The sequence below is a fragment of the Prionailurus viverrinus genome, chromosome B3 (assembly GCF_022837055.1).
Source record: "Prionailurus viverrinus isolate Anna chromosome B3, UM_Priviv_1.0, whole genome shotgun sequence".
In the NCBI taxonomy this organism is placed as follows: Eukaryota; Metazoa; Chordata; class Mammalia; order Carnivora; family Felidae; genus Prionailurus; species Prionailurus viverrinus.
Window position 1 is genome coordinate 41,251,528 of NC_062566.1, and position 26,089 is coordinate 41,277,616.

At 37.1% G+C, this 26,089-nt stretch overlaps 1 protein-coding gene across 10 annotated transcripts in view; it reads right to left on the reverse strand.

The window, feature by feature from the left end:
* MINDY2 (MINDY lysine 48 deubiquitinase 2) overlaps positions 1–26,089 on the reverse strand; it is a 100,402-nt gene that overhangs the window by 29,488 nt on the left and 44,825 nt on the right. For 9 of the 10 annotated variants that reach the window (XR_007152885.1, XR_007152884.1, XR_007152882.1 and 6 more), the window contains exons 5-7: positions 25,816–25,918; positions 17,051–17,193; positions 1,058–1,231 (exon numbers count right to left, since the gene is read on the reverse strand). Coding sequence is in view for 2 of the 10 variants with exons in the window: in XM_047862108.1 (XP_047718064.1) it covers positions 1,058–1,231; positions 17,051–17,193; positions 25,816–25,918 (420 nt within the window). In the remaining 8 variants the exon portion in view is untranslated. The remainder of the gene's footprint in view (positions 1–1,057; positions 1,232–17,050; positions 17,194–25,815; positions 25,919–26,089) is intronic. The other variant, XR_007152887.1, reaches the window with a different exon arrangement.

A 26,089-nucleotide genomic window follows, 5' to 3' on the forward strand; every position in this document is an offset into this window, starting at 1 on the left:
TATCTGTGAGTCCCCAGGAGCTTGTTAATAGTACAGGAATACAACAGCTCAGTGAATATTGGCTAAATGAACAGTCTATCTTATCTACTTAAATTGTTATCAGCATCTGATGTTATCAGCATTAGACTCATGTGCTAACTGTTCAACATGACCAATTTTCTGCCTCAGTCGGGGAAGAAGTCATATCACTGTTATACTTCCAATAGTAAACACTCCTATGGCTCCAAGCCTGCCAACCTATAGCAGGCAAAGATCTCATCGGTCTCACTTCTTAATGAGAATTCTACTCACTTGAGCAGCACTTGTTGTAAATGTCTGCTTACCTTGGACTCTAAGACTTCATACGTTTTACTTTTTACCCACTGCATGCTATCTTCAAGACTCTTTTTTCTACTTTTTCTGACTACCCAAATATATCTTAAATCTGTACTCATCTCTAACGCCAGTGCTCAGCCATCATCACCTCTCGCTTGAATTGCTAGTCTCCATTTATACCTGTGTAATTCCTATGCATTCTTCACATAGCAGCCTTTAAAAAAGGTAGATCATCTTATTTCCATGTTTAACACTTGCCGTATCTTCCCTACAATTAAAATAAAATTCAAACTCTGTGCCATGACCTTCACAATTCAATATACACTGGCCTTCTGAACCAAAGTGTAGAGTCAATGTACAACACCTAAAATGATCATTTACCGATTTAGAAAATGTCAGGAAAATTTCACAAGCATATAAATGAATAAATCTTTAGTTCAAAAGTTTTGGATAACTGAATTCACATTTGAAAGGAGAATTTTAAAATTTTTTTAAGTTTATTTATTTACTTTTGAGAGAGAGAGAGACAGCACGAGTGGGGGAGGGGCAGAGAGAGGAGAGAGAGAATCCCCAGCAGGCTCTGCACTGAGAGCGCAGAGCCTGATGCAGGGCTCGAACTCATGAAGCTGGGAGATCATGACCTGAGCCAAAACCAAGAGTCGGAATGCTTAAATGACTGAGCTACCGAGGTGCCCCAAAAGGAATGAGCATTTTAAATGATATGAAAAGAAAGCAAATCTACCTGATCTATCTGATCCTGTTGTCCTCTGTATACGGTTTCAGGATCTGAAGGAGGCCGCAGATGAAATTCTGAGTCACAGAAATTTCCATCACCATCCACATTGTGTAGGCTTTCCCAAACAACTTTTTCTTCCGTAAGAAACCCCTGGTCTGTTACCAGCAAATACAGTAGACCCTTAATAAGAAAGAAAAAAAACTGTTAAATGGATCAAAACTGGTTAATATTTACGGGAAATTTCATCATCTGTATGTTTATAGCATATTAATGATTCCTAGTAGTTAGATATAATAAATAGCAGACAAAGTAGATATCTTATTTGTTCACTGAATTAAGTCAACCTGGGTTTGAATATAGTTCATAATTGGTATACTATAGTATAATGACATTTGGGAAGCTGCTGGCAAACTCAACTACCACATGACTTACAAATAGCCTTTGGGGGTATATAATCTCATTTTATATAACAGAAATATAATCTACAAGTTCCTTAAAAACATATCAGGTAACAAATGTTACAAAGTCACAACAAAATGATATCACATTGCCTGCTTATTAAAAAAATTAAGCTTATGACTAACCTAATTCATACTAATTTTTTCTTTTTCTGCACCATTAGCTGTTCTTCTTTTGTATACCAACAGTACTTGGTACTTATTTCTATTATAGCACTGAATCACACTGTGCCACGATTGTGTTTCCCTGTGTCATTCCCAGACTACATTTTTAACTGTCTGTATCTCTGGGCCTAGGGTGGGGTGATCATAAAGTTGAAACCTAAATTTACTGAATTGATTAATGAATTCATTTGTATTTATAGTCACTACCACAGAATTTAGTACCGACTTCTAATTTTTCATATGGATTAGCTCTAAGTCCAATCATATGTAAAGTGTCCCTAGTATTACATGTAAGGCTTAGAAGCCATTTTTCCTTCATATAGGCCAAGGATATGGCTTTCATTTTACTTGCTCAGGGTTCCCACTGGTTAATATAGTACTTATTACTGCACAAGATTCATGCTTTTCATGTTATTTCATCACAATTAATCTTAGTAATTAAGAAACTCCTTTAAAGAGTTTGGTGGTAGGGTTAGAGAAATCATTGAATAGATCCACAACTATACGGTCAACTCATCTTCCACAAAGCAGGAAAGAATATCCAATGGAAAAAAGACAGTCTCTTCAACAAATGGTGTTGGGAAAACTGAATAGCAACATGCAAAAGAACGAAACTGGCCTCTCTCTTACACCACACACAAAAATAAATTCAAGATGGATGAAAGACAAATGTGAGACAAGAAACCATCAAAATCCTAGAGAACACAGGCAGTAACTTCTTTGACATCAGGCTGTAGGAACTTCTTACTAGATATGTCTCCTAAGGCAAGGGGAAAAAAAAGGAAAAACAAGTAACTGGGACTTCATCAAGATAAAAATCTTCTATAAAGTGAAGGAAAAAACAAAACTAAAAGGCAACCTTCAGAATGGGAGAAGATATTTGCAAATGACGTATCAGATAAAGGGTTAGTATCCCAAATATATACAGAACTTATACAACTCAACACCCCCCCCCCCAAATAATCTGGTTAAAAAATGAGAAGACATGAATAGACATTTCTCCAAAGACATCCAGATGGCTAACAGACACATGAGAGAAGATGCTCAACATCACTCATCAGGGAAATACAAATCAAAACCACAATAAGGTATCACCTCACACCTGTCAGAATGGCTAAAATTAACACAGGAAACAACAGGTGTTGGTGAGGATGTAGAGAAAGAGGAACCCTCTTACACTGTCCATGGGAATGCAAACTGGTGTAGCCACTCTGGAAAAAAGTATGGAGGTTCCTCAAAAATTTAAAAACAGAACTATCCTACAATCCAGCAACTGCACCTCTAGGTATTTATTCAAAGGATACAAATATATACATATATATATGTGGAATATTACTGAGCCATAAAAAAGAATGAGATCTTTTCATTTGCAATGACAAGAAATCACTGAATAAAGTCTGAAATTTTATGTATTTAAAAAAAATTAACGTTTATTCATTTTTTTTATTTTTTTTTTAACGTTTATTTATTTTTGAGACAGAGAGAGACAGAGCATGAGCAGGGGAGGGGCAGAGAGAGAGGGAGACACAGAATCTGAAACAGGCTCCAGGCTCTGAGTGGTCAGCACAGAGCCCGAGGCGGGGCTCGAACTCACAGACCGTGAGATCATGACCTGAGCCGAGGTCGGACGCTTAACCAACTGAGCCACCCAGGCGCCCCATAACGTTTATTCATTCTTGAGAGACAGAGCATGAGTGGGGGTGGGGCAGAGAGAGAGAGAGAGGAAGACACAGAGTTCAAAGCAGGCTCCAGGCTCTGAGCTGTCAGCACAGAGCCTGATGTGGGGCTCAAACTACAAACCGTGAGAGCATGACCTGAGCCGAAGTCAGACGCTCGATTAAGCCACCCAGGTGCCCCATAAACTCTGAAGTTTTTTAAAAAAACTAAATAGTGTTGAACATTTACTATGTGTCCAGCTCTGTGCAGCACAGCTGTTTCTAAAATATGAAATCCATCCTGTTGTCTACTACTAGTTACATCCAAGAGTTAGCTCTACATAGCTCTGATTAATTTATATGGTCGTTGAAATTAATCAACATGAAAGTATTCATAAAGAAAAACATTTTGGCATAAATAGTTTAAAGACTTCACTTTAAGCAAAAATTAAGTCCAGGCTCTTTTTTTTTTTTTTTTAAATCAAGTAGGTTCCAATTAATCAAATATTTGAAGACCACCATATGCTCAGTATTATGCTAAGTGCTTGAGGATTCATATCATGGAAAGTAATGATCTCTCCTTACTTTGTATTGGGTACCCTTTTTTGTGATTCCATAGAATGCTGCATTTACCACTATCATAGCACTTTACACATTGAACTGTAGTAGTGTGTCTATTTACTTCTCTGTCTTAACGTATTTCAAGCTCCTTGAGGACCAGAGGCATGTTTTATTCATCCATGCATCCTCATTACTTAACATATTTTTAATGCCCAGTCAGGGTCTACTTTGTCCTAAAATAATTTGATAAAATAATTTAAGAGAAAACCTCAAAGTTCTTTCTAGCCAATATTCCACTGTTGAATAAATCTGACCCTTCTATACCTATACTTGTCACCGTACACTTTAACATATTATTATATTATACAATATTGAGATTTTACAATTTATTTTATGTACATCGTATATTAGAATGGCTACTAACTAGGAAAAGAAAACACAGTCTTACTCTCCAAGGACACTTTAAGATAGGTAAATTCTGGGGGTGCCTGGGTGGCTCAGGTGATTAAGCATCCAACTCTTGATTTTGGCTCAGGTCATGATCTCATGGTACATGAGCCCTGCACTGGGCTCTGTGCTGACAGCACGGAGCCCGCTTGGGATGGGCTCTCTCCCCCTATCTCTGCCCCTCCCGCACTCATGCTCACTCGCTCTCTCTCTCTCTCTCTCTCTCTCTCAAAATAAATAAGTAATCTTAAAAAAAGTCGGTTAAGGGGCGCCTGGGTGGCGCAGTCGGTTAAGCGTCCGACTTCAGCCAGGTCACGATCTCAAGGTCCGTGAGTTCGAGCCCCGCGTCGGACTCTGGGCTGATGGCTCAGAGACTGGAGCCTGTTTCCGATTCTGTGTCTCCCTCTCTCTCTGCCCCTCCCCCGTTCATGCTCTGTCTCTCTCTGTCCCAAAAATAAATAAACGTTGAAAAAAAAAAATTAAAAAAAAAAAAAGTTGGCTAAGTGTCTGACTTCAGCTCAGGTCATATTCTCACGGTTCTTGAGTTCGAGCCCCACATCGGGTTCTCTACTGTCAGCACAAAGCCTGCTTCAGATCCTCTATCCTCCTCTCTCTGCCCCTCCCACACTCTCTCTGTCTCTCTCAAAAATAAACATTAACAACAACAAAAAAGATGAGTAAATTCTGGGAGGGTTTGTTGAAAGCCATTACCACCCATAGCATACGAATATTTGTAAGCTTAACTAAAATGGTGTCTCTTTCTTGAAATAGATGTCCTGTCTTCTCATGGACCATCAGCCTCAATTTCTTCCTCTTTTAGATCTTGACATGTATCAAAAAAGTCTGTTACTAGTCCCCTGTCAACAATGCTGGTTATTACTCAACAGTTTCTTTATATAATTGCACTGTAGAATAGCAAAGTATGTATTAATTAGTACTGAATAGTTTAGGCCCATTTGTTCCTGAGAGTCTACAATTAAATCACCATCAAGAGTATTTCTTGCTTATATATCCTAGCACTTTTCTTCATTATCTAGTCAAAGCATTCTTTTCTAAACCTTGACTCTTTCTCCCAATCTTACTCACTAGTCTCTAAACACTAATTTTTAAAAAAACAACAAATACAGGGGCACCTGGGTGACTCAGTCAGTTAAGCATCTGACTCTTGTTTCGGCTCAGGTCATGATCTCACAGTTCATGAGTTCGAGCCCCACATCTGGCTCTGTGCTGACAGTGCAGAGTTTCCTTGGGATTCTCTCTCTCCTTGCTTTCTGCTCTTTCCCTGCTTGTGTTCTCTCTCTCTTTCTAAAAAAAATAAACAAACATTTAAAGGGCTCATGTCTATCATGGGAATACTGCTCAATATCATCATCATTATTAAAAGAAAGAAAATAATGCATACAAGATGCATATATTAAATTCTTAAATTAGGTATTAATGTATACAATGTATAAGTCTTTTGTTATATGAAAATAATAAATAAATGACATTAGATAATTTTCATAATTTTTTTACCAACTAGGCAATTGGAGCCTGGAAAACAGTATGGAGGTTCCTCAAAAAGTTAAAAATAGAACTTCCCTACAATCCAGCAATTACAGTACTAGGTACTTATCCAAGGGACACAGGTGTGCTGTTTCAAAGGGGCACATGCACCCCAATGTTTATAGCAGCTCTATCGACAATAGCCAAAGTATGGAAAGAGCCCAAATGTCCACTGACAGATGAATGGAAAATGAAGATGTGGTATATATATATACAATGGAGTTATTACTCGACAACCAAAAAGAATAAAATCTTGCCATTTGCAATAATGTGGGTGGAACTAGAGTGTAATATGCTAAGTGAAATTAGTCAGAGAAAGACAAATATCATATGACTTCACTCATATGTGGAATTTAAGATATCAAACAGATGAACAAAAGGGAAGGGAAGCAAAAATAATAGAAAAACAGGGAGGGGAACAAAACATAAGAGAGTCATAAATCTAGAGAACAAATTGAGGGTTGCTGGAGGGGTTGTGGGTGAGGGGATGGGCTAAATGGGCAAGGGGCATTAAGGAAGACACTTGTTGGGATGAGCACTGGGTGTTATATGTAGGGGATGAATCACTGGACTCTACTACTAAAATAATTTTTGCACCGTATGCTAACTAACTGGGATGTAAACTTGAAAAAAAAAATTAAAACAAACAAAGAAAACTAGGCAATTGGATCACCAAAGACAGAATGAAAAACTATTTTATCTCAAATACCCTGATAGGGGTGCCTGGGTGGCTCAGTCAGTTAAGCGTCTGACTTTGGCTCAGGTCATAATCTCACAGTTTGTGGGTTCAGGCCCCATGTCAGGCTCTGGGCTCTGTGCTGACAGCTCAGAGCCTGAAGCCTGTTTTAGAGTTTGTGTTTCCCTCTCTCTCTCTCTGCCCCTCCCGTTTGTTCTCTCTCTCTCTCTCTCTCTCAAAAATAAACATTTAAAATAGCCTGATAAATTAGTTCTATACAGACTATGATTTACTTGTATTAACAACATACATGACAATGTCATCATAATTTGTAAATTGATAAAATAGAAGAAAACTTGTCAAATGTATAAACAAATTAATTATGTAATTCCAGCCTTTAAATATGGTGGAAAGCACTGCCAAATATATTTTAATTTTTTTTTAATGTTTTTATTTATTTTTGAGACAGAGAGAGAGACAGAGCATGAGCAGGGGAGGGGCAGAGAGAGAGGGAGACACAGAATCTGAAGCAGGCTCCAGGCTCTGAGCTGTAAGCACAGAGCCCGACGGGGGCAGACTGTGAGATCATGACCTGAGCTGAAGTCGGACACTTAACCAACAAGCCACCCAGGCACCCCAACACTGCCAAATATTTTTGGTTGACAAGCTTGGATTCAAATTACTTAATGTCTTTGGGCTCTTCTTTTCTTTATTATGAAGTGATACAGAGTAGGTTTAACCAGGAAATTTCTAAGATATTTTATAAATTGAAAGATGAACTTTACTTCTACTTAACAAGCATCTCTCTCATCTACAAATAGCTTTCTTATCCATCCAGAGAGGCAGAGCTGTTGAGTGTGGGCTTGAAAGTCAGACTGGAGGTGCTTACACTCTGAATGGTCTCGGGCAAGTTACTTAGTGCCTTTAAGCTTATTCATTCAGTTGTAAAGTGGGAGTAATAACATCCACTCCTCAGAAGCTGTGAAAATTAAATGAGATAATACATGTAAAGTGTTTAGCACAATGCAAGGCACATAATGCTAGTTGAATATAAGATTCACTTCATGAATACCACCTAAGTCTATCTCAAAATTTCTGTAGCTATCACCTTTTCCTGTCTCCCATTTAGGAGAAAATCTCTCTGCCTACACTGTAAAATCTATCACCTATCTTAGTCTGTTTCTACATTCCTCACCCCCATCCCCCTTAAAAAAATTTTTTAATGTGACAATTTTGGATGTATCAGCCACCTTTAAAAAAAAAAAAAAAAAACAAACTAGGGGCGCCTGGGTGGCTCAGTCAGTTAAGCGTCCGACTGCGGCTCAGGTCATGATCTCGTGGTCCGTGAGTTCGAGCCCCGCGTCGGGCTCTGTGCTGACTGCTCAGAGCCTGGAGCCTGTGTTAGATTCTGTGTCTCCCTCTCCCTCTGACCCTCGCCCGTTCATGCTGTGTCTCTCTCTGTCTCAAAAATAAATAAACGTTAAAAAAAAAATTTAAAAAAAACCAACTAAATTTTGGGGCATGTGGGTGGCTCAGTTGGTTAAGCGTCCAACTTTGGCTCAGGTCATGATCTTGCAGTTCATGAGTTCTGCACCACATCAGGCTCTGTGCTGACAGCTCAGAGCTTGGAGCCTACTTCAGATTCTGCGTCTCCCTCTCTCTGCTCCTTCCCCTGCTCATGCTCACACTCAGTTTCTCTCTCTCTCTCTCTCTCAAAAATAAACATTAAAAAATTTAAAAAAAAATTTTTTTTAACGTTTATTTATTTTTGAGACAGAGAGAGACAGAGCATGAACGGGGGAGGGGCAGAGAGAGAGGGAGACACAGAATCGGAAACAGGCTCGAGGCTCTGAGCCGTCAGCCCAGAGCCCAACGTGGGGCTCGAACTCACAGCCCACGAGATCGTGACCTGAGCTGAAGTCGGACGCTTAACCAACTAAGCCACCTAGGCGCCCCTAAAAATTTTTTTAAATAACTAAATTTAAAAAATTCTAAATTAATTGAATTTTTACTTCAACGTAGCCTTCTATGGAAAAAGACAAACCCCAGTATAGTCTTAGTCAAAAAGAACAGAGAATAGATTTATTTAATATGGCCTTAGCACTTATTTAGAACTGTATCTCCTCCTAAACTATTTTTTGCTTCTTATCCCTAAATGTAAAGTAAAAATGCAAACAAAAGCCAACCCCAAAAATCCTGGTTTTGATATACTCCACAGAGATGTCAGTAATTAAAACCAAGAGGTACAATAAACAGTTATGAGGGGCGCCTGGGTGGCTCAGTCGGTTGGGCGTCTGACTTCGGCTCAGGTCATGATCTCACGGTCCGTGAGTTCGAGCCCTGCGTCGGGCTCTGTGCTGACAGCTCAGAGCCTGGAGCCTGTTTCAGATTCTGGGTCTCCCTCTCTCTCTGACCCTCCCCCGTTCATGCTCTGTCTCTCTCTGTCTCAAAAATAAATAAACATTAAAAAAAAATTAAAAAATAAATAAATAAAATAGACAGTTATGAATATAAAAGACATGGATATGAAGGCTGACATGGATAAGGGATGATTAAGAGGACGTCACAAAAAAAAAAAAAGAGGGTGTCATGATGGGGAAAGAACTACACAGATGTCATTATATAAACCAAAGATCTAGAAGCCAAGTGATCTATAAACAGCCAAGGAATTAGTAGTTTACCTTACTCAAGAGCAAGCAGAATGGAGAAGGATCATAAGAATAAAATGGAATAATTAAATCTTACGTATATAATTATATATATAAGAATCTAAAAGTCATGATTATATAGACAATATGAAAAGCAAAACAGACCTACAAAGGTCTGTTTCTACTAAAGAGGTAGTTTATTTACAACTCATTTTTATACTTTCAAATTTCTTGCCTGGATAAAAAAGTCACCTTACTACCTGGAACCACAGGAATGGCACTGAAAGCATCTGCTCTCTCACTAGGGTGGGTCTCTTCCTGCTGCTTTCAGATCCTAATCTAGTTATGCTGATGAAAAGCAAAGATCTTCATAGGATCACATACTCAAAATACGGATTTGCCAAGATGATCTGCCCAGTTTAGTTGTACAAGATTAAGTGGTAGTATATGGAGCAAAGTAACATAAGAGATAGCAGAAATTGGGGGGGTATATGTTACTTGTTCCTGATGGACAGATGAGGGATGAAGAGTTTAATGAAGGAATCACGGAGAGTGTTATTACAACAAATAACTAACAAGAGCTGTACTTGATTACTTTGCTAGCAATAGGAATAAACAGCAAAGGTACTTGTCCAGGATTTAGTAATGGTAAATCACAAAACTAGGAATGATAAGAGGACTTTCCAGTAACAGGAAGTCAATTAATATCTATGGTTAGGGAAAATGTCATGAGAAGCTATGCAATAAAAACCACAGATCATGTTATGTTAGATAGTTGGGAAGTGTAAGGTCGATTGGTAGACAGTATTCAGGAAAAAAAAAACACAATATCAATTTGACTAACCCATCTATTGTGACTGTGCAATGGCAGAAGGCCTAATAAATAGTCTATGAATATGGAATCATAAAGTTAGTAAAGAGAGAATACTTTGTCGAGGTACAGGTTTTAGAAATATCTATAGTCTTCAATGCTTTACATAGAGTCATCAAAAAGTTTAACCTAACAGAGAATTTGTCCCTGCCTCTCTATTCAGTGCCTAAAAAGAGGAGTCAGAACAAGGATGAATACTAGAGACATTAAAATACTAGAGACATATACCTTCCCTGTGGTCAAATAAAAGTCCTAGCTCATATGTCTCTAGAGTTTGAAAGACTTTAAATGAAAAAAGATTTTTACACATCAATTAGAGTTTAGTAAATTCCTAAAGAAATAGTACAATCAATAAAACAATTGTAGATGACAACCTTTCCTAGGTAATCCTTTGCCCTATGGACTTTCTCCTTGTAGAGCTTGGTCCGGGGATGATAATGGCATATGATACGACATGGGTATCAGAAAGCATAAAGATCCTTTCTGCAAATCATAGTAAAAAATAAGCCCCACAAATAACAGAGTTACAGACATGTATGACATTACCAATTTATTATTGGCATTTATATAGTTTAATACTCCAGCATTTATTATTATAGGCTCCTAGTTATAGACACCATTTATCTGTAGTAGAAAGTATTCTATCCCTATGTTAAATTTATTTTTTGTTGAAAGTATATCTAGAATTCTGTGGGATCAACTGTATTTATATTATAGGTATTCCAAAGAGTTCACAGGGGTAGGAAGATGAGAAATGATCATTAAATATGAATGCATAAAATGGCCCTAAAATCTGAGCGTCTTCAAAAGTGAAATGTCATGAAGACCTAATGTAATATTAAAAGCAGCCATATCTTATTTGAAAAAGCAGCTTTATAATTTTTCCTTGCTTATATCCTTATTAGATCAGACTCCCTGGGGCTCAAATTTATAAAGAACTACAGAAATTCTAACAACACAGGAATTAGTGGTAGAGAATAATAGTTTCAATGCTGAAAAGGTTTAATAGAACAAGGTCACAATCTTATATCCTATTTCCTTCTCAAGCTAATGGATGCCATGATGGAGGAATGCCTTTCCTAAACTTTATATTAAGTATTCTATTTTAGGGCTTTTAGCTCTACACCAACAGCCAAAGAAATGTTATAGATTTTGTTGTAAATCAGTTGATCAGCCATTGGGTCAATGAGGAGGGAAAATGTCTCAGACTCTTACGAAGAATGTATTCATTAGGTACTCTGCCAGACGTAAAGCAGTGTCTTATAGACACTCATGATTGGAAAGATAGTTTAATGGGAATACAGGAAATAGGACTGAGAGGAGTATAATGAGACATAAATAAATATGTTCACAGGCCCATAAGATTCCTAGAAAACACAAAATTTGCATGATATTAAAATAGACTTACTTCACCAAATGTATGTTCCTTGATTAGACCCTGGTTTGAACAAACCATCGATAAAGCCATTTGAAAGATAAATGGGAGACTTGAATATGGCTTGGGTATTAGATAATACTAAAAATAATAGTTAATTTTGTTAGATGCAGTAATGGTACTGTGATTTGAAAGAAAAATGTCCTTGTCTAGACATTTATATTGAAATATAAGCAAAAATACAAAAACAGATGAAAACAGTAAATGTCAAAATTGTTGAAACTGATCAGTATAATAGGCACACATTAAATTAGTCTCATTTTTCTCTAAGTTTGCAGTTTTTCATAATAAAAAGCAAAAAAAAAACAGTGCTACGGTTTCAGTTTGGTGGTCACTATAGTAAAAAAGGGAAAGTAAGTATTTCCCTTAGTGACTGGCCACCAAGATTGTTGTTCCAATTTATTTCTTCTGTAAAAACAGGATTACCTTAGTAGAGAATGATGTTCCTCAATTCCTTTGCTTGTCTATTCTTTATTGTACCCACTTAAAGTCCCAAATGTAGAATAATAAACTAGCTACCTTTGCTTTGCCTATACTCTGATGAATACGTGTACAGAAAAATCATAGAGGAGGCATATTCACGTAATAATTACCATCCTCAATTTCTCCGGTTAGAATTTCCCCCCAGGTGCTATAAAGACTATTTCAAACTACCTCCTTCAAATCTGGAACCAAACTTACCTTCTCAGTCTTAGTAAAGGATCTTGCCTTCCAAACAACACAGAAACTAGAAGCATTCAAACAGTAGCTTTCTCTAGTTCCTGCCACCAAATCTATAAATTTACCCGTAGCTGTACTCATAGTCTATTCCTTCCCTCCTTTACAATGAACAGATCTCTTTTTCAATCACAGGTTAATCCCCTTCACCTGTGAAAACTTCTATCCTATCTCACCTTCTTAGGGGCCTTCTAACATCAATTATCTCCTCTCCCGAATCTTCAAGCTTTCTCACTCTATTGAGTCCAAACATGACCAAGTCTCTCACATGAAAAAAACAAAAACAGGGGCGCTTGGGTGCCTTAGTCGATGAAGTGTCCGACATCGTTTCAGGTGAAGATCTCAAGGTTTATGAGTTCGAGCCCCGCATTGGGCTCTGTTCTGACAGCTCAGAGCCTAGAGCCTGCTTTGGATTCTGTGTCTCCCTCTTGCTCTTTGCCCCTCCCCTGCTTGCACTCTGTCTCTCTCTCTCAAAAATAAACATTAAAAAGATTTTTTAAAAACACAAAAAACAAAACAAAAAAACCCTCTGGATTCCATATGCCACTACAGCTATGAGCCATTATGTCTATGCTCCCACACAGTTTCAAATAGTTTCCTATAATCTGTTTCTAGTTCCTGACATTCCAATCACTTAACCAATTCAAATTGAGTTTTTCCTGCTGCCATTCTCTAAAAGATATCAATGAAATCCATCACCAATGGACAGGTTCCCCCCAGTGTTCTCATGTTTCTCATCCTCTCAACAGCATTTAACAAGTGAGATCTCTGTTCTTCTTGAAATACTCTCTCCCCATTGGCTTACATGATACCATACTCTTCAGATTTTCCTTTTCTTTTTTTCTTTCTCAGTCTCCTTTGCTAGTTCATATTCCTTTAGTTGATCCTTAAATGTTGGCACTCCTTAAATCTCTGTCCTAAGCCTTCTCTTTTCTTCTCTTCTATATTTACCTTGTGAATCTCATCCTTTCCCCAAATTACCATTTATACCCCAAAATTATTCCAGTCTTGAACCATTTACCCAACATTTCCACTTGGAGGAATGCCTTGGAAGCAGCTCTAACAGTTCCAAGGCTGATTTCATGATGTTTCTCTTCTCCTCATCCAGTGTTCTCCGGAACACCACCATTTATCCAGTTCTTCATGCGCAGAATCCAGAAAACATTCTTTCTTATTTTTTATATCCTAATCACCAAATCTGGTTGATTATATCTCCTAAATGTCTATGGAATCTTTCTACTCTCCATTTCTTTACCATCCTAGTCCAAGTCAGTATAACATCTTACTTGGCCCTGCACAATAGACTCCTAACTGAATCCACATCCACACTTGCCTCGAAGTCCAAAGCACCTTGATGTTGTACAAGGGAGGGGGGGGGGGGGGGGCAGGAAGATAACACATCATCTTTGAAACACTGTTTAGCCACAAAATAAGGTTCCCTGAGAAAAATGTGGAAGCAGAGAAACAGAATGTACACATTCTATGAGTTATCATTATCTCACAGAAATGTATACTTAGTCCAGAAATAGACACATGGTAGAAAGTCTTGAGGGGAGGCATCCCTCCCCCAACCACATAGAAACAGTGGAAATACCTAGCTTGACTAGTAAAGGACTTCTGGTCAGGGGCATGGCCTTGACAGAAAAGAGAAAAACATCTACAGTTCCGTCTGGAGAGGCAGCCAGAGATCTTATTTTCCCACTGAACTATCTCACTCCTGCTAAGCCAAAAAAAAAGAAAAGAAAACACAAAGAACCACTAGACCATCAGGAGACCAAGATGTGTTTCTCTTCTTAACTCAGGACTCTATACAAGGTCTGGTACTTACCTATCTCTTTACCCTTATACCATGCCTCTTATTTTCTATGCTTCATACAGGCCTTCTTATAATTCCTTAAAGAGTTCTTTCCTTTCTCAGGGCCTTTGCACACAGGTTTTATATGCTTAGTTAATCCTTTTTTTTTTTTTTTTGCTAACTGGTTAAACTAAAAGATTCATTTTTCAGTTTAAATGTTACCTTCTCAAGGAAGTTTTTCTTGACATCCCAACTCGGTTCTAAGTCCTGATAAAGGCACCCACAGCATGTTTATGTACCCTTTACATAGTATACCTCAATAGAAATAATAACTATTTGTACAATTATTTAACATATGTTTCTTGACAAACTAGGAGGTGCTTAAATGGTAGGATCCAAAGCTGCCCTGCTCAGGCTGCAGTCCTAGTACCGGCTGAGCACCCAGACATAATCATGTTTAATAAATATTTGACATAATCAGGCTTGATAGATATTTGTAAATGAATGAAGTGTGGACTTGAAGACATCAGATAAAGCAAGACAACTAAGCACTATATACTACCTAGCAATAATTCTGATTCTGAGGTTTTGGGGCCTTAAATTTCTGAAAAGCATGGATGATTCTGGGCTTGTACCTAGCACACATACACCTCAAATGTGGGAGCAATACAAATGAATGCCTGCTATAACTAATAAAACAGGAAGCTAGGGCTTTAGAGTATTTTTTTAATTAAAAATTTTAATTCCAGTATAGTTAACACACAGTGTTACATTAATTTTAGGTATACAATATAGTGATTCAACAGTTCCATATATTACTCACTGCTTAGAGCATTCTTATATAAGCAAACAGAACATTATTTTACACCACTTTGTGCAATTCATTGATTAAAGTGTTGAAGCAAATATGAAGACTTGATTTCTGACTTCAAATCAGCTTACTTTCATTTAGAGAAAGAGGGCACATTTGCAGGAAAAGAAAACTGACTGAACATTTAAGTCACCTGGGGAGCATTTAAAAAATACAGATGCTTAGGCCCTACCTCCAGACATTCTGACTTAATTGAATTGGTGATGGGCTCTTGGGCATTGGTTATTTTTTAAAAAGCTTCCAGGTAGTTCTAGCATACAATCTGGTTGAGAACCACTGGTTTAAGGAGTGAATTTGAAATGCTGCTTTTTTTTATTTAAAAAATTTTATTTTAATGTTTATTTATTTTTGAGAGAGAGCACAAGTGGGGTTGGGGCTGAGAGATGAAGACATAGAATCTTTTTTTTTTTTTTAATGTTTATTTTTGAGAGACAGAGACAGAGCATGAGCGGGAGAGCGGCATAGAGAGGAGACACAGAATTGAAGCAGGCTCCAGGTTGTGAGCTGTCAGCACAGAGCCTGAAGTGGCACTCAAATTCACAAACCATGAGATCATGACCTGAGCTGAAGTCGTACACTTAACCAACTGAGCCACCCAGAGGCCCTGGGAGACACAGAATCTTAAGCAGGCTCCAGGCTTCGAGCTGTCAGCCAGAGGGCTGGCTGACACAGGGCTCGAACCCATGAACCGTGAGATCATGACTTGGGCTGAAGTTGGACACTTAACCGACTGAGCTACCCAGGCGCCCCTGAAATGTTTCTTTTATAAACATCTTTTTTAATGTTTGAGATAGAGAGATAGAGATAGAGATAGATCGAGCAGGGGAGGGGCAGAGAGAGAGGGAGACACAGAATCCAAACTAGGCCCCAGGCTCTGAGCTGTCAGCACAGGGCCCAATGCAGGGCTTGAACTCATGGACCGTGAGATCATGAACTGAGCTGAAGTCAGTTAAGTGTCCCACTCTTGATTTTGGCTCAGGTCATGCATGATCTCATGGTTTGTGAGATCAAGCCCCACATAGGGCTCCATGCTGACAGTGCTTGAGATTCTCTCTCTCCCTCTCTCTCTGCCCCCTCCCCTGATCTCTCTCTCTCTCAAAATAAATTAAAAATAAACTTAAAGAAAAAGGATAGGTGAAATATGGATAGGCTAAAAGGAATGAGATCTCTTCAAAAAGGAATTAAGAAGAAATGATAGCAAAAGTGCAGAAATGGGAAAGTATAAGGTGTGTACGAAGATAGAGGAATTAAAAAATTTTTTTTTAATGTTTATTCGTCTTTGAAAGAGAAAGACAGGGTGTGAATGGGGGAGGGGCAAAGAGAGAGGGAGACACAGAATCTGAAGCAGGCTCCGAGCTGTCAGCATAGGACCCAACATGGGCCTCAAACTCACAGACCTCGAGATCATGACCCAAGCTGAAGTCAGATGCTTAACCAAATGAGCCACCCAGGCACCCCAAAGATACAGGATTATTAATGAGCAGACACACTATATGGCTGAAGCTAAGTGTTGGCAAAAGAGGATAGTAGAAAATACCTTGCATTTTTATCCTCTAGGCACTGAATGCTACTGAACATTTTTGGTATATTACAGACATGATCAGGGCAGTATCCTACCACAGAAGCCTCCCTATAAGTTGATAAACTCCTCATTGGTAGCAGCTGTAAAAATGGAAGAGATGGATGAGGAGATAACAAAAAGGATAAACCAGTAAGATTTTTGGCAGAGCCATAAATGGCATAAGAAGAATTTAAAGTCACACTGATAACTTTAATAATAGTAAACACCATCATAAAGACAGATCCTATTCTTCTAACCTCCTTTAACCCTCAAATATACACATCCATCATTACCAGCAATCCTAGTTCTATTTCTAAGGTTTATGTTTATTTTTTTTTCCTAGGAAATAATACTTTTTAATGCAGTAATCTGTGAAAAAGGGATTGAGACTTAAAACAAAAGCTGATTTGAAGTAACACTTAGATTGTGAATCCATTGCATCCTAAAGGAGTATTTAATAATTACCTTCATAATCTGATGAATAAAAGAATATTATGCTGAATTTGTTTTTATTTTGAAGTAGATCATAAGACATCTCTAAATCCAGCTTCTTTAATTTAGAATAACAATTAAATAGCTATTTCTATATCATACCTTGTATTTGGTCATGGTGCTAAAATGATTATTCCGAAAGAACACACAAAGTTCTCCTTCCTGAACCGTTGAAGTTAGTTCACATAATCCATGGTATGTCAGTTGAGTGGCTGTGTTATTTAGAAACTGCTCAGCTACAAAGCCTATGGAACCAATGCATAGTATTAGATGGAAGAATAATTTCAAAATTAGTAAGTTTTTTCTATTTACATTGTGTTCCAAGTATGAAGAATGGCCAATCAAAGTAAGATTTTCCCTAGTATAACATGATTGACTCCAAATTGAAGATTCTTCTTTCTAATTTTGGTATGGAAGATGTGTCTATAGACATTCTCCATCGTAAAGAAACAGTTATGTGAAATTCTTTTTAACAATAAATGTATTTACTAATACTTCACCTACTTCCAAAAAGGATTTCAGGCACTATTAATAAAAGATAGAGACACAATAAAACTAAAAATCATTCAAACATATAAGAAGGCAAGAATTATCAACTTAAAAAGTAGGTAGGAATGAAAGATGTATATCAGTAGCTACTTTCCCAATGGAAAGGTGTTGAGAAATTAAAAGTAGCCTTAACAAATTGAGTTGGTTTTAAGATGTTATCAAAGATCCCAGATAATTCTCAGTTCACAAACTGTTCAGTTTTTGCCTTAAAAAACTAAAAGTAGGTGTGAGACCAAACAGAAAACACTGAGATAACTGATGCCAGTTTTATCCTAATAGCCTCCAAACTTACACCACTCATTATGTAGCTATATCAAGTTCAAAGACAGACATGATCGTTATTGTTTTCAAAACACAACGAAATATAAAGTTTCTGGGGTTTAGCTGATCTTCAGTATTTGTACACTTTCATATTTGCAAACTCACCTACTAACTAAAATTTATTTATAAATACAAAATCAGTACTTGCTATGCTTTCAGGGTCAATCTTGGATATGTGCAAAGTGGCAAAAAATTTGAGTCACTCAAGGCACACATTCTCCACTGAGATAAAAAAAAAGGCAGCATTCTGCTTCTTGTTTCAGCTTTCTTACCAAAACAGACTCCTCACCATCTAGTAGGTGTGCTTTCTTGGGGTGATTTTTACTGTGTGAAATGGCCCCCAAGCATACTGCTGAATGTGCCGGGTAGTGTTCCTAAGCGCACAAAGGCTGTGACATATCTTACAGAGAAAACACATATTTTTGCAGATTCATTCAGGCATGAGGTATAGTGCTGTTGGCCATGAATGTAATGTTAATGAATCAACAATATGTATTAAATAAGGTGTCTCTAAACAGAAACACAAGTAAAACAAGGTATGTATTTATTGATTAGTTGATGAAAATCATGTGACCAGAGGCTCACAGGAACCTAATCTTCTGTTTCCCCTAGGAGCAGTGGTTCAGTATTCACTAATTCAATGTTCATAGACACTTTATAGAACATAACTACCAGGACTAATGAGAATCTGTATAAATATTTTAAAAGGGTTCTTTCCTTCTTTCTCTTTCTTCATCCTTTTGCTCCCTTCTTTTAATAAGGAATGTCTCAGAAGCAATGAGGGTACAGGTGCGGTGGAAGAGAATGCCCTAAACAGTTTTGTAAGTGTGCAGGGAGGTACAGATATAGGAAGGAAAGATGAACTTATGTTAAGAAACTGACACGTCAACAAGAAATTGAAAATAAACTTGGGTAGGGCCAGAGGCAGCTGGATAACATAGGTTTATTCCACTCCCTCTCCATCCCTCACCCTTATTGCCCAGCTATAGCATTTCAAGCTGCAAAGTGAGTGTAAAAAGCTACCATTATATCAAACTATTCCAAGGAATTGGTTAAGGTCGGAGGGGAAGTGCAAAAAGTTATACAGGAGGCCCCGGCCAAAGGAAATTTATAGCCCATTAGTAACTTCTTGGGTTTATACATTTAGAAGAGCTCCCCTCTTCCATTATTATCATTACTTTGCCCAGTACTAAGTTATTGGGTAGAATGCATTAGTTATATACTAAAGCACTTGCTATATAATAGTTTTTGTTTTAAGCACTATACCTATGCTGAGAAGTACCACTGTTCTATATAATACATATTATTATATATGTATATATATAATATACATATATACATATGCATATATATACATATATACATATACATATATACATATGCACATATATATACATATATATATACATATATATGTATATATATAATATGTGTAATGCTTCCTTCAGAAAGATATTTATGAATGCTCCTCCCACAACGTCCTCTCTACAAATCCCTTTCAAAAGGATACAAAAATTCAGTGGAGATTACTGAACTCATAACATTATTTATGTATGTGAAATTAAATAATGCAACATTAGAAAGGTCTTTCTCAGCTACTTTATTCTACAGAATGGGACATCAGCTCAGAAAGAATACATGACTTGCTCAAGGACATAAAACTAGTTATAGCAATAGTCTATAGTCTATAGTTATAGACTAGAACCCAGGAGCATTATTGGTATTAAGTTTAAAAATTTAGTGCTGATTACCATAAATACAGATTGAATTCTATTTCTCCCAAGCCATAAAGCATACCCTGATTTAGACTTATAGAGAACAATGTTTCCTAATTCCTTTACCAACTCTTAAAATGACCCCTGTGATTTTCATGGAATATTCGAAAGCCTAATCTAGTTTCAAATCTTCATAACTAATTAAACAAATTTTGGTAAACAATTCTAAGTGTTACACAGCACTTTACTTATCTGTATTGCTTTTAAAATGAAAGTTTATTTGCAACATTTAGCTTAAATTTCAATTTTAATGTTCTTGATGCTATTATTAATGATACCAAAGGTAAAAATTAATATAATGGTAATAAGAAAAATATATTACTAAAAGTAAATTTAAGTTAAAAATTGTTTTCTTGACACTAGTTCTGAAAATACTTCTTCATTCCAGAAACTCGATACTAAATTTACCAAATTACTTTCCTCTATTACTGAAGAGTTTAGAGAACATAAAAGTACTAAGTATCTTAAAGGAACTGAAATTAGAGAGGCACTAAAATTAGGCAAAAAGGAACAAAAAGAGGATATAGGAGAAAAGGAAACTTGGCTTATTTTTAAATATTGACTAGATTTGGCACTAAGATTTGTGCTCAAATTTAAACTCAATCAGAACTTTGTCACAGTGATAGCTTTAAACAATGACTGCCTTTTTGGTTCATCTACTGTTGATTTTCAAAAATCAAATACATTACATCAATATTTTTTCTCAAGAGGATGGGGCAAAACAATCCCTTTTACTATGACAAATGCCCAGATTTCCGTTGAAAATATAAGGGCTCATGTGATTTGATGCCAGGGATGTAGTAGGGAGCCCAGAACATTCTATTGTGCCATAAAATAAGGAAGTACTCAAGAAATGAAGAGACATTATTTAAAAATATGGGGGGCTCTGGGGGGCTCAGTCGGTTAAGTCTCTGACTTCGGCTCAGGTCATGATCTCACCTTCTTGACTTCAAGCTCCACATTGGGCTCTGTGCTGACAGCTCAGAGCCTGGAGCCGGCTTCAGATTCTGTATCTCCCCGTCTCTCTGTCCCTCTCCCACTTGCACTCTGTCTCTCTCAAAAATAAACATTAAAAAAAAAAAAAAAAGGAAAAAAAAAAGAACATGGGATCCAGGTTGAGAGGACTACATTGGATATATTTGAGATAATTTTAAGCATCAAAAAGAGTAATGATAATAATGGATTAGAACACACTGAATAAAAAAGAATCCATGAGTCTACATTGATAAAAAAAAATTTTTAATGGGGGAGGAGAAAACATTTATTTTTATAGAAGAATGCCAACTAGGGGCGCCTGGGTGGCGCAGTCGGTTAAGCGTCCAACTTCAGCCAGGTCACGATCTCGCGGTCCGTGAGTTCAAGCCCCGCGTCGGGCTCTGGGCTGATGGCTCGGAGCCTGGAGCCTGTTTCCGATTCTGTGTCTCCCTCTCTCTCTGCCCCTCCCCCGTTCATGCTCTGTCTCTCTCTGTCCCAAAAATAAATAAACGTTGAAAAAAAAAAAAAATTTAAAAAAAAAAAAAAAAGAAGAATGCCAACTAATAAATGTAGAAGGAATAATAGAAATACCATAACTACTACAGTAATAGTTTATTCAGACAAGAATCAATGAATGCCAATTGTACTGGGTGAAAGATTACTAGGGAACAGGATAATAAAAGTTTCAAAGCACAACATCAGAGACTACTTATTAATTACAAAAGATAAAGGACATCTTTACAACAAAAAGATCTAGCAGATACCACCTTAATCATACTTCAACATCACCAATAACGGAAAGAGCAGATACCTTGTGCCACCTGATTTGATACATTGGGAAAGACACAATATCACCTATATAGTATTCCCACCAAAAATATATAACTACGGGGCGCCTGGGTGGCTCAGTCGGTTGAATGTCCGACTTTGGCTCAGGTCATATCTCGCAGTGTGTGAGCTCAAGCCCCGCATCGGGCTCTGTGCTGACAGCTCGGAGCCTGAAGCCTGCTTCAGATTCTGTGTCTCCCTCTCTCTCTGCCTCTCCCCAGCTCATGCTCTGTCTCTATCTCAAAAATAAAACATTAAAAAATTTTTTTTAAATATATAACTATTCTACTCATAAGTAGACAATCAAATAAATCCATAATGAGGACGATTCTACAGAAAATTGGCCTGGACTATTAACAAAAGTCAGTATCAGAGAAGACCAAAAGGAAAAAAAGAAAAAAGATTAGGGATCTGTTCTAGATTACAGGAAACTAAGTTGATTTGATAAACGATTCTTGATTAGAGCCCACAATGAAAAAACTTAAGAGCTATACAGGGCATTATTGGGACAACAGGAAAATTAAGAATATGAACAGTATATTAGATAAAAGTACTGTATCAATCAAAAAAAAAAAGTATTGAATCGATGCTAAATTTCCTGTGGTAATTTATTGTGACTACATAGGAGAATTCTTTGTTTTTAGGAGACAAATGTTGAAGGACTAATGGGCAAAGTGCTGTGATATTTGTAATTAACACCCACATGGTTTAGGAAATTGTGTGTATGTATGTATGTGAACAGAGAAAAAAAGCAAACCTTCAATATGTTAATAATTGGTGAATTTGGGCAAAGTGCATACATATAATCATTGTACTATTCCAACTTTTTTATGGGTTTGAGAGTTTTCAAAATAAAGATAAACAGGAAAAAATCAGTATTTACTCAGAAATAACGTGAATTCAAACTATAATCTTTAGTGTTTACGGCACATGATAAAGACTTGATAAGTATTTGAATAAATAAATATCATGGAATTATTTAAGCATTGTTTTAAACTTAGGAAAAATTGTCAAAGGAAAAATTATACCTGAGAAAGCATCCGGAATTAAGTGATGAGCTCTGGTGAAGTCTAGCAGCTGCTACTGTGCTATTTTTTTCCTTATTGATTTTTGCTGCCATGCCACACCTATCATTATACCAAGGATAATGTATAATGGCAAAAAAGTACTGCCATCCAGAAGAGGTAACAAATAATATATACTCTATGTACATGTGAAAGTTCTGTACTTTTGCTTACAAGGTACTGTCATCAAAAGAAAAAAATGTTACCTGAAAGAAGGTCAAAGAATATCTAATTCTATTTAACTAACATTGATTTTTCATCAAAAAAGAATGATAGTAAAAATATTTCTGGTGCCTGGGTGGCTCAGTCGGTTAAGCGCCCGACTTCGGCCCAGGTCATGATCTCACGGTTCGTGGGTTCGAGCCCTGCATCGGGCTCTGTGCTGACAGCTCAGAGCCTGGAGCTGGCTTATGATTCTGTATCTCCCTCTCTCTCTGCCCCTCCCCTGCTCACGCTGTCTGTCCCTGTCTCTCAAAAATAAATAAATATTAAAAATATAAATATATATTTCTTTCTTGTATTCTGTACCTTATGGTGATGAAATATTTGAATTAAAAAATAAGGAGATCACCTGAGATTAAAGCTTAATACCTTTTAATAAAGAAGGATTAGACATAAACTACCTCTTAGATATTTTATTGATTCAGAAGGAAAGTTACAGGTGTGGGTCAAACAGAAAAAGCAGACTCCTTCAGCTGAACACTATACCTAAGAAAATATGAAGAAGAAAACAATGGAGGAAAGAGAATTGCTACATTAAAAGTAAAAATATCCACTGTGGTCTTTTCTTTCCTATACTATTTCCTACTGCCTATACAAGTAACCACTCGAACTGAGTAATTACTTCAGACTACACATTTGTAGTTTCTTATAAACAAAAAACTAGTTTAGCTTTTTAATTGTACTGAATTCCAAGTATAATTATTCCTTGATATAAAAATCTGATATGCAGAATTCTACCATTACAAAATTCATATATCAAGGAATCCATCAATTCTGGTACATATTACCCAAAAATTCTATAGCACTAAAGAGGATGATTCCTTCCTTGATTTTATCAAGGAGTTCTTCTCAAGTTATAACTATATAAATTAGTTATAATGGGGCACATGGGTGGCTCAGTCGGTTAAGCATCCGACTTTGGCTCAGGTCATGATCTGGTGGTTCGTGAGTCCGAGCCCCACATCAGGCTCTGTGCTGACAGCTCAGAGTGTGAAGCCTGCTTCAGACTCTGGGTCTCCCTCTCTCTCTGCCCCTCCCCTGCTCACACTTTGTCTCTCTCAGGAAATGAACACACATAAAAAAAATTTTTTTTTAATAGTTACAGTTTTTTGTAGTCCTGGGGAATCAATGTTAGAGAAAAAGGAACATTAGTTATAACAGCAGGTCGAGAAAAAGAAGAAGTGATAAAGGGACTAGATTTGTGTTGTTGGGGGTGCTAATGTTCACTTTGTTAATTAGTGTACTGCCTAAGTCCTACTCTAGTGACATTATAGCCTGCCTTGGGAAAATTGCTGTCAACAAGCATTCCCTACAGCTTCATACCCTCTAAGCCTATTCACCAAAATATCACTTCTCTAGCTATCAATCCATCTGTTAACACTTTCTGAATCCTATTGTTCCCTAAGGTACTACAGAATAGCATATTGGAAGTTACTGAGATAGCTGGAATCTACACATGGCAATTTTCTTTATAGTCTATTTAATATTTTTAGGAATATATAGTAATGAGAGTTTGGATCAAGAATGGAAAGTTCTAGGGGCACCTGGGTGGCTCAGTTGGTTAAGTGTCCGACTTCGGCTCAGGTCATGTTCTCACAGTTTGTGGGTTCGAGCCCCGTGTCAGGCTCTGTGCTGACTCTCAGAGCCTGGAGTCGGCTTTGGATTCTGTGTCTCCCTCTGCCCCTCCCCTGCTCATTCTCAGTCTCTCTCTGTCTCTCAAAAATAAATAAACGTTAAAAAATTTTTTTTGTTAAAGAATGGAAAGTTCTAGTGAGTAGAATTTTATTAATTGGAAGGTTTTTTTTTAACGGCTTTGGTTGCTCCCCTCGCCCCTATAATTAAACTTTGTTCCACTGGGTTGCAGTGAAAGAGTTGTCATACAAATCAGTGACTGATATTCCTGTATACTTACGTGTTTATTCCATGTAAAAATCCAACATAAGTCTCCACTAAAATACTCTGTATTTTCTTGCTACTTACTTCTTGAATAAATGTGTTAAACTTATGGATCTATTGAGTAATATAATTAATTGGGTTCTGATTAATCAATATAGTATGTAATTCATGTACCTATTTTCTTTTACATGTTCTTTTTTTTTTTTTTTTTTAATTTTTTTTTTTCAACGTTTATTTATTTTTGGGACAGAGAGAGACAGAGCATGAACGGGGGGGGGGGGGGGGGGGGGTCAGAGAGAGAGGGAGACACAGAATCGGAAACAGGCTCCAGGCTCTGAGCCATCAGCCCAGAGCCCGACGCGGGGCTCGAACTCACGGACCGCAAGATCGTGACCTGGCTGAAGTCGGATGCTTAACCGACTGCGCCACCCAGGCGCCCCTCTTTTACATGTTCTATCTCTTGTAGTCACTTAATTTTTAATGTGGTGATTATAATCAACTTTTAATATACCCCATGTAAAAGAACTGTGTCTGAGAGACACAGTTTCTCCTATTTCTCGTGATTTCTCTTTCTTTTGCTTACCCTTTAAACAGAGGAGAATAGCAGCCTGAGTATTTGTGCGTATTATGAGAAAGTGAAGTAGGTGGTAGGAAAGGTATATCCAAATACTATGGCTCCTTACAGCATTCTGGTTTCAAATACGCTCTTCCCTTCACTGATCAGAACACAGCTAAAAAAACATGAAACTATTTCTATACTGACAAATTTAGCAATTTTAATTAGTTAGGGACTAGGAAAACTGATGATCAGAGTATACTTTGATTTAAAATTGTGTTTTAATATATTATATACTAAAATGAACACTTAAGCATATAATACTCATTTCAGTCAACTAGGGGATGAATTAAAAATTCACTCAGTACTCCCAAATAATAATCCTAACCCTTTTTTCAAAAAAGAGTAATTATCAATAACTCCTGGGTAATTGACTTATTAAAGCTAACAAGTGATTCCAAAGATTTTTAGTAGAATCCAGGCCTGATTCTAGAAGTCAAGTGAAAAGTGTTCTAGAAAAACCTTTCACTGGTATCTTTATGAATAATTACTTCTTTGAACTCCCACAGGTAGCATCACTTGTATTTTTTAGAAGTCTTATTTATGACACTTAAAAGATATTAAATTATAAGACAAGTTACTTTGCCAAGAATATGTCAGGTAATAGCAGCACTCACCCACCTTCACTAACCAGCTCACTATTGTCTGACTGCTTACAAGAGATGATCTTCTCCACTAGCTGGTTGTAGCTGCAGTTACCAACAGCTTTTACAATGTCATCAATCTAGAAAACAAATGACTGTCTCACTAATCACAATAAGATTAAAAACAATAAGAAACCCATATCATTCTTTAGGGTTTTATTCTAATATTATATTAAGTATAAAAGTATTACTTATTAAAAAGAAAATCAACACCCAACAGTTTATAATTTTGTTTACATCTCACTATAACA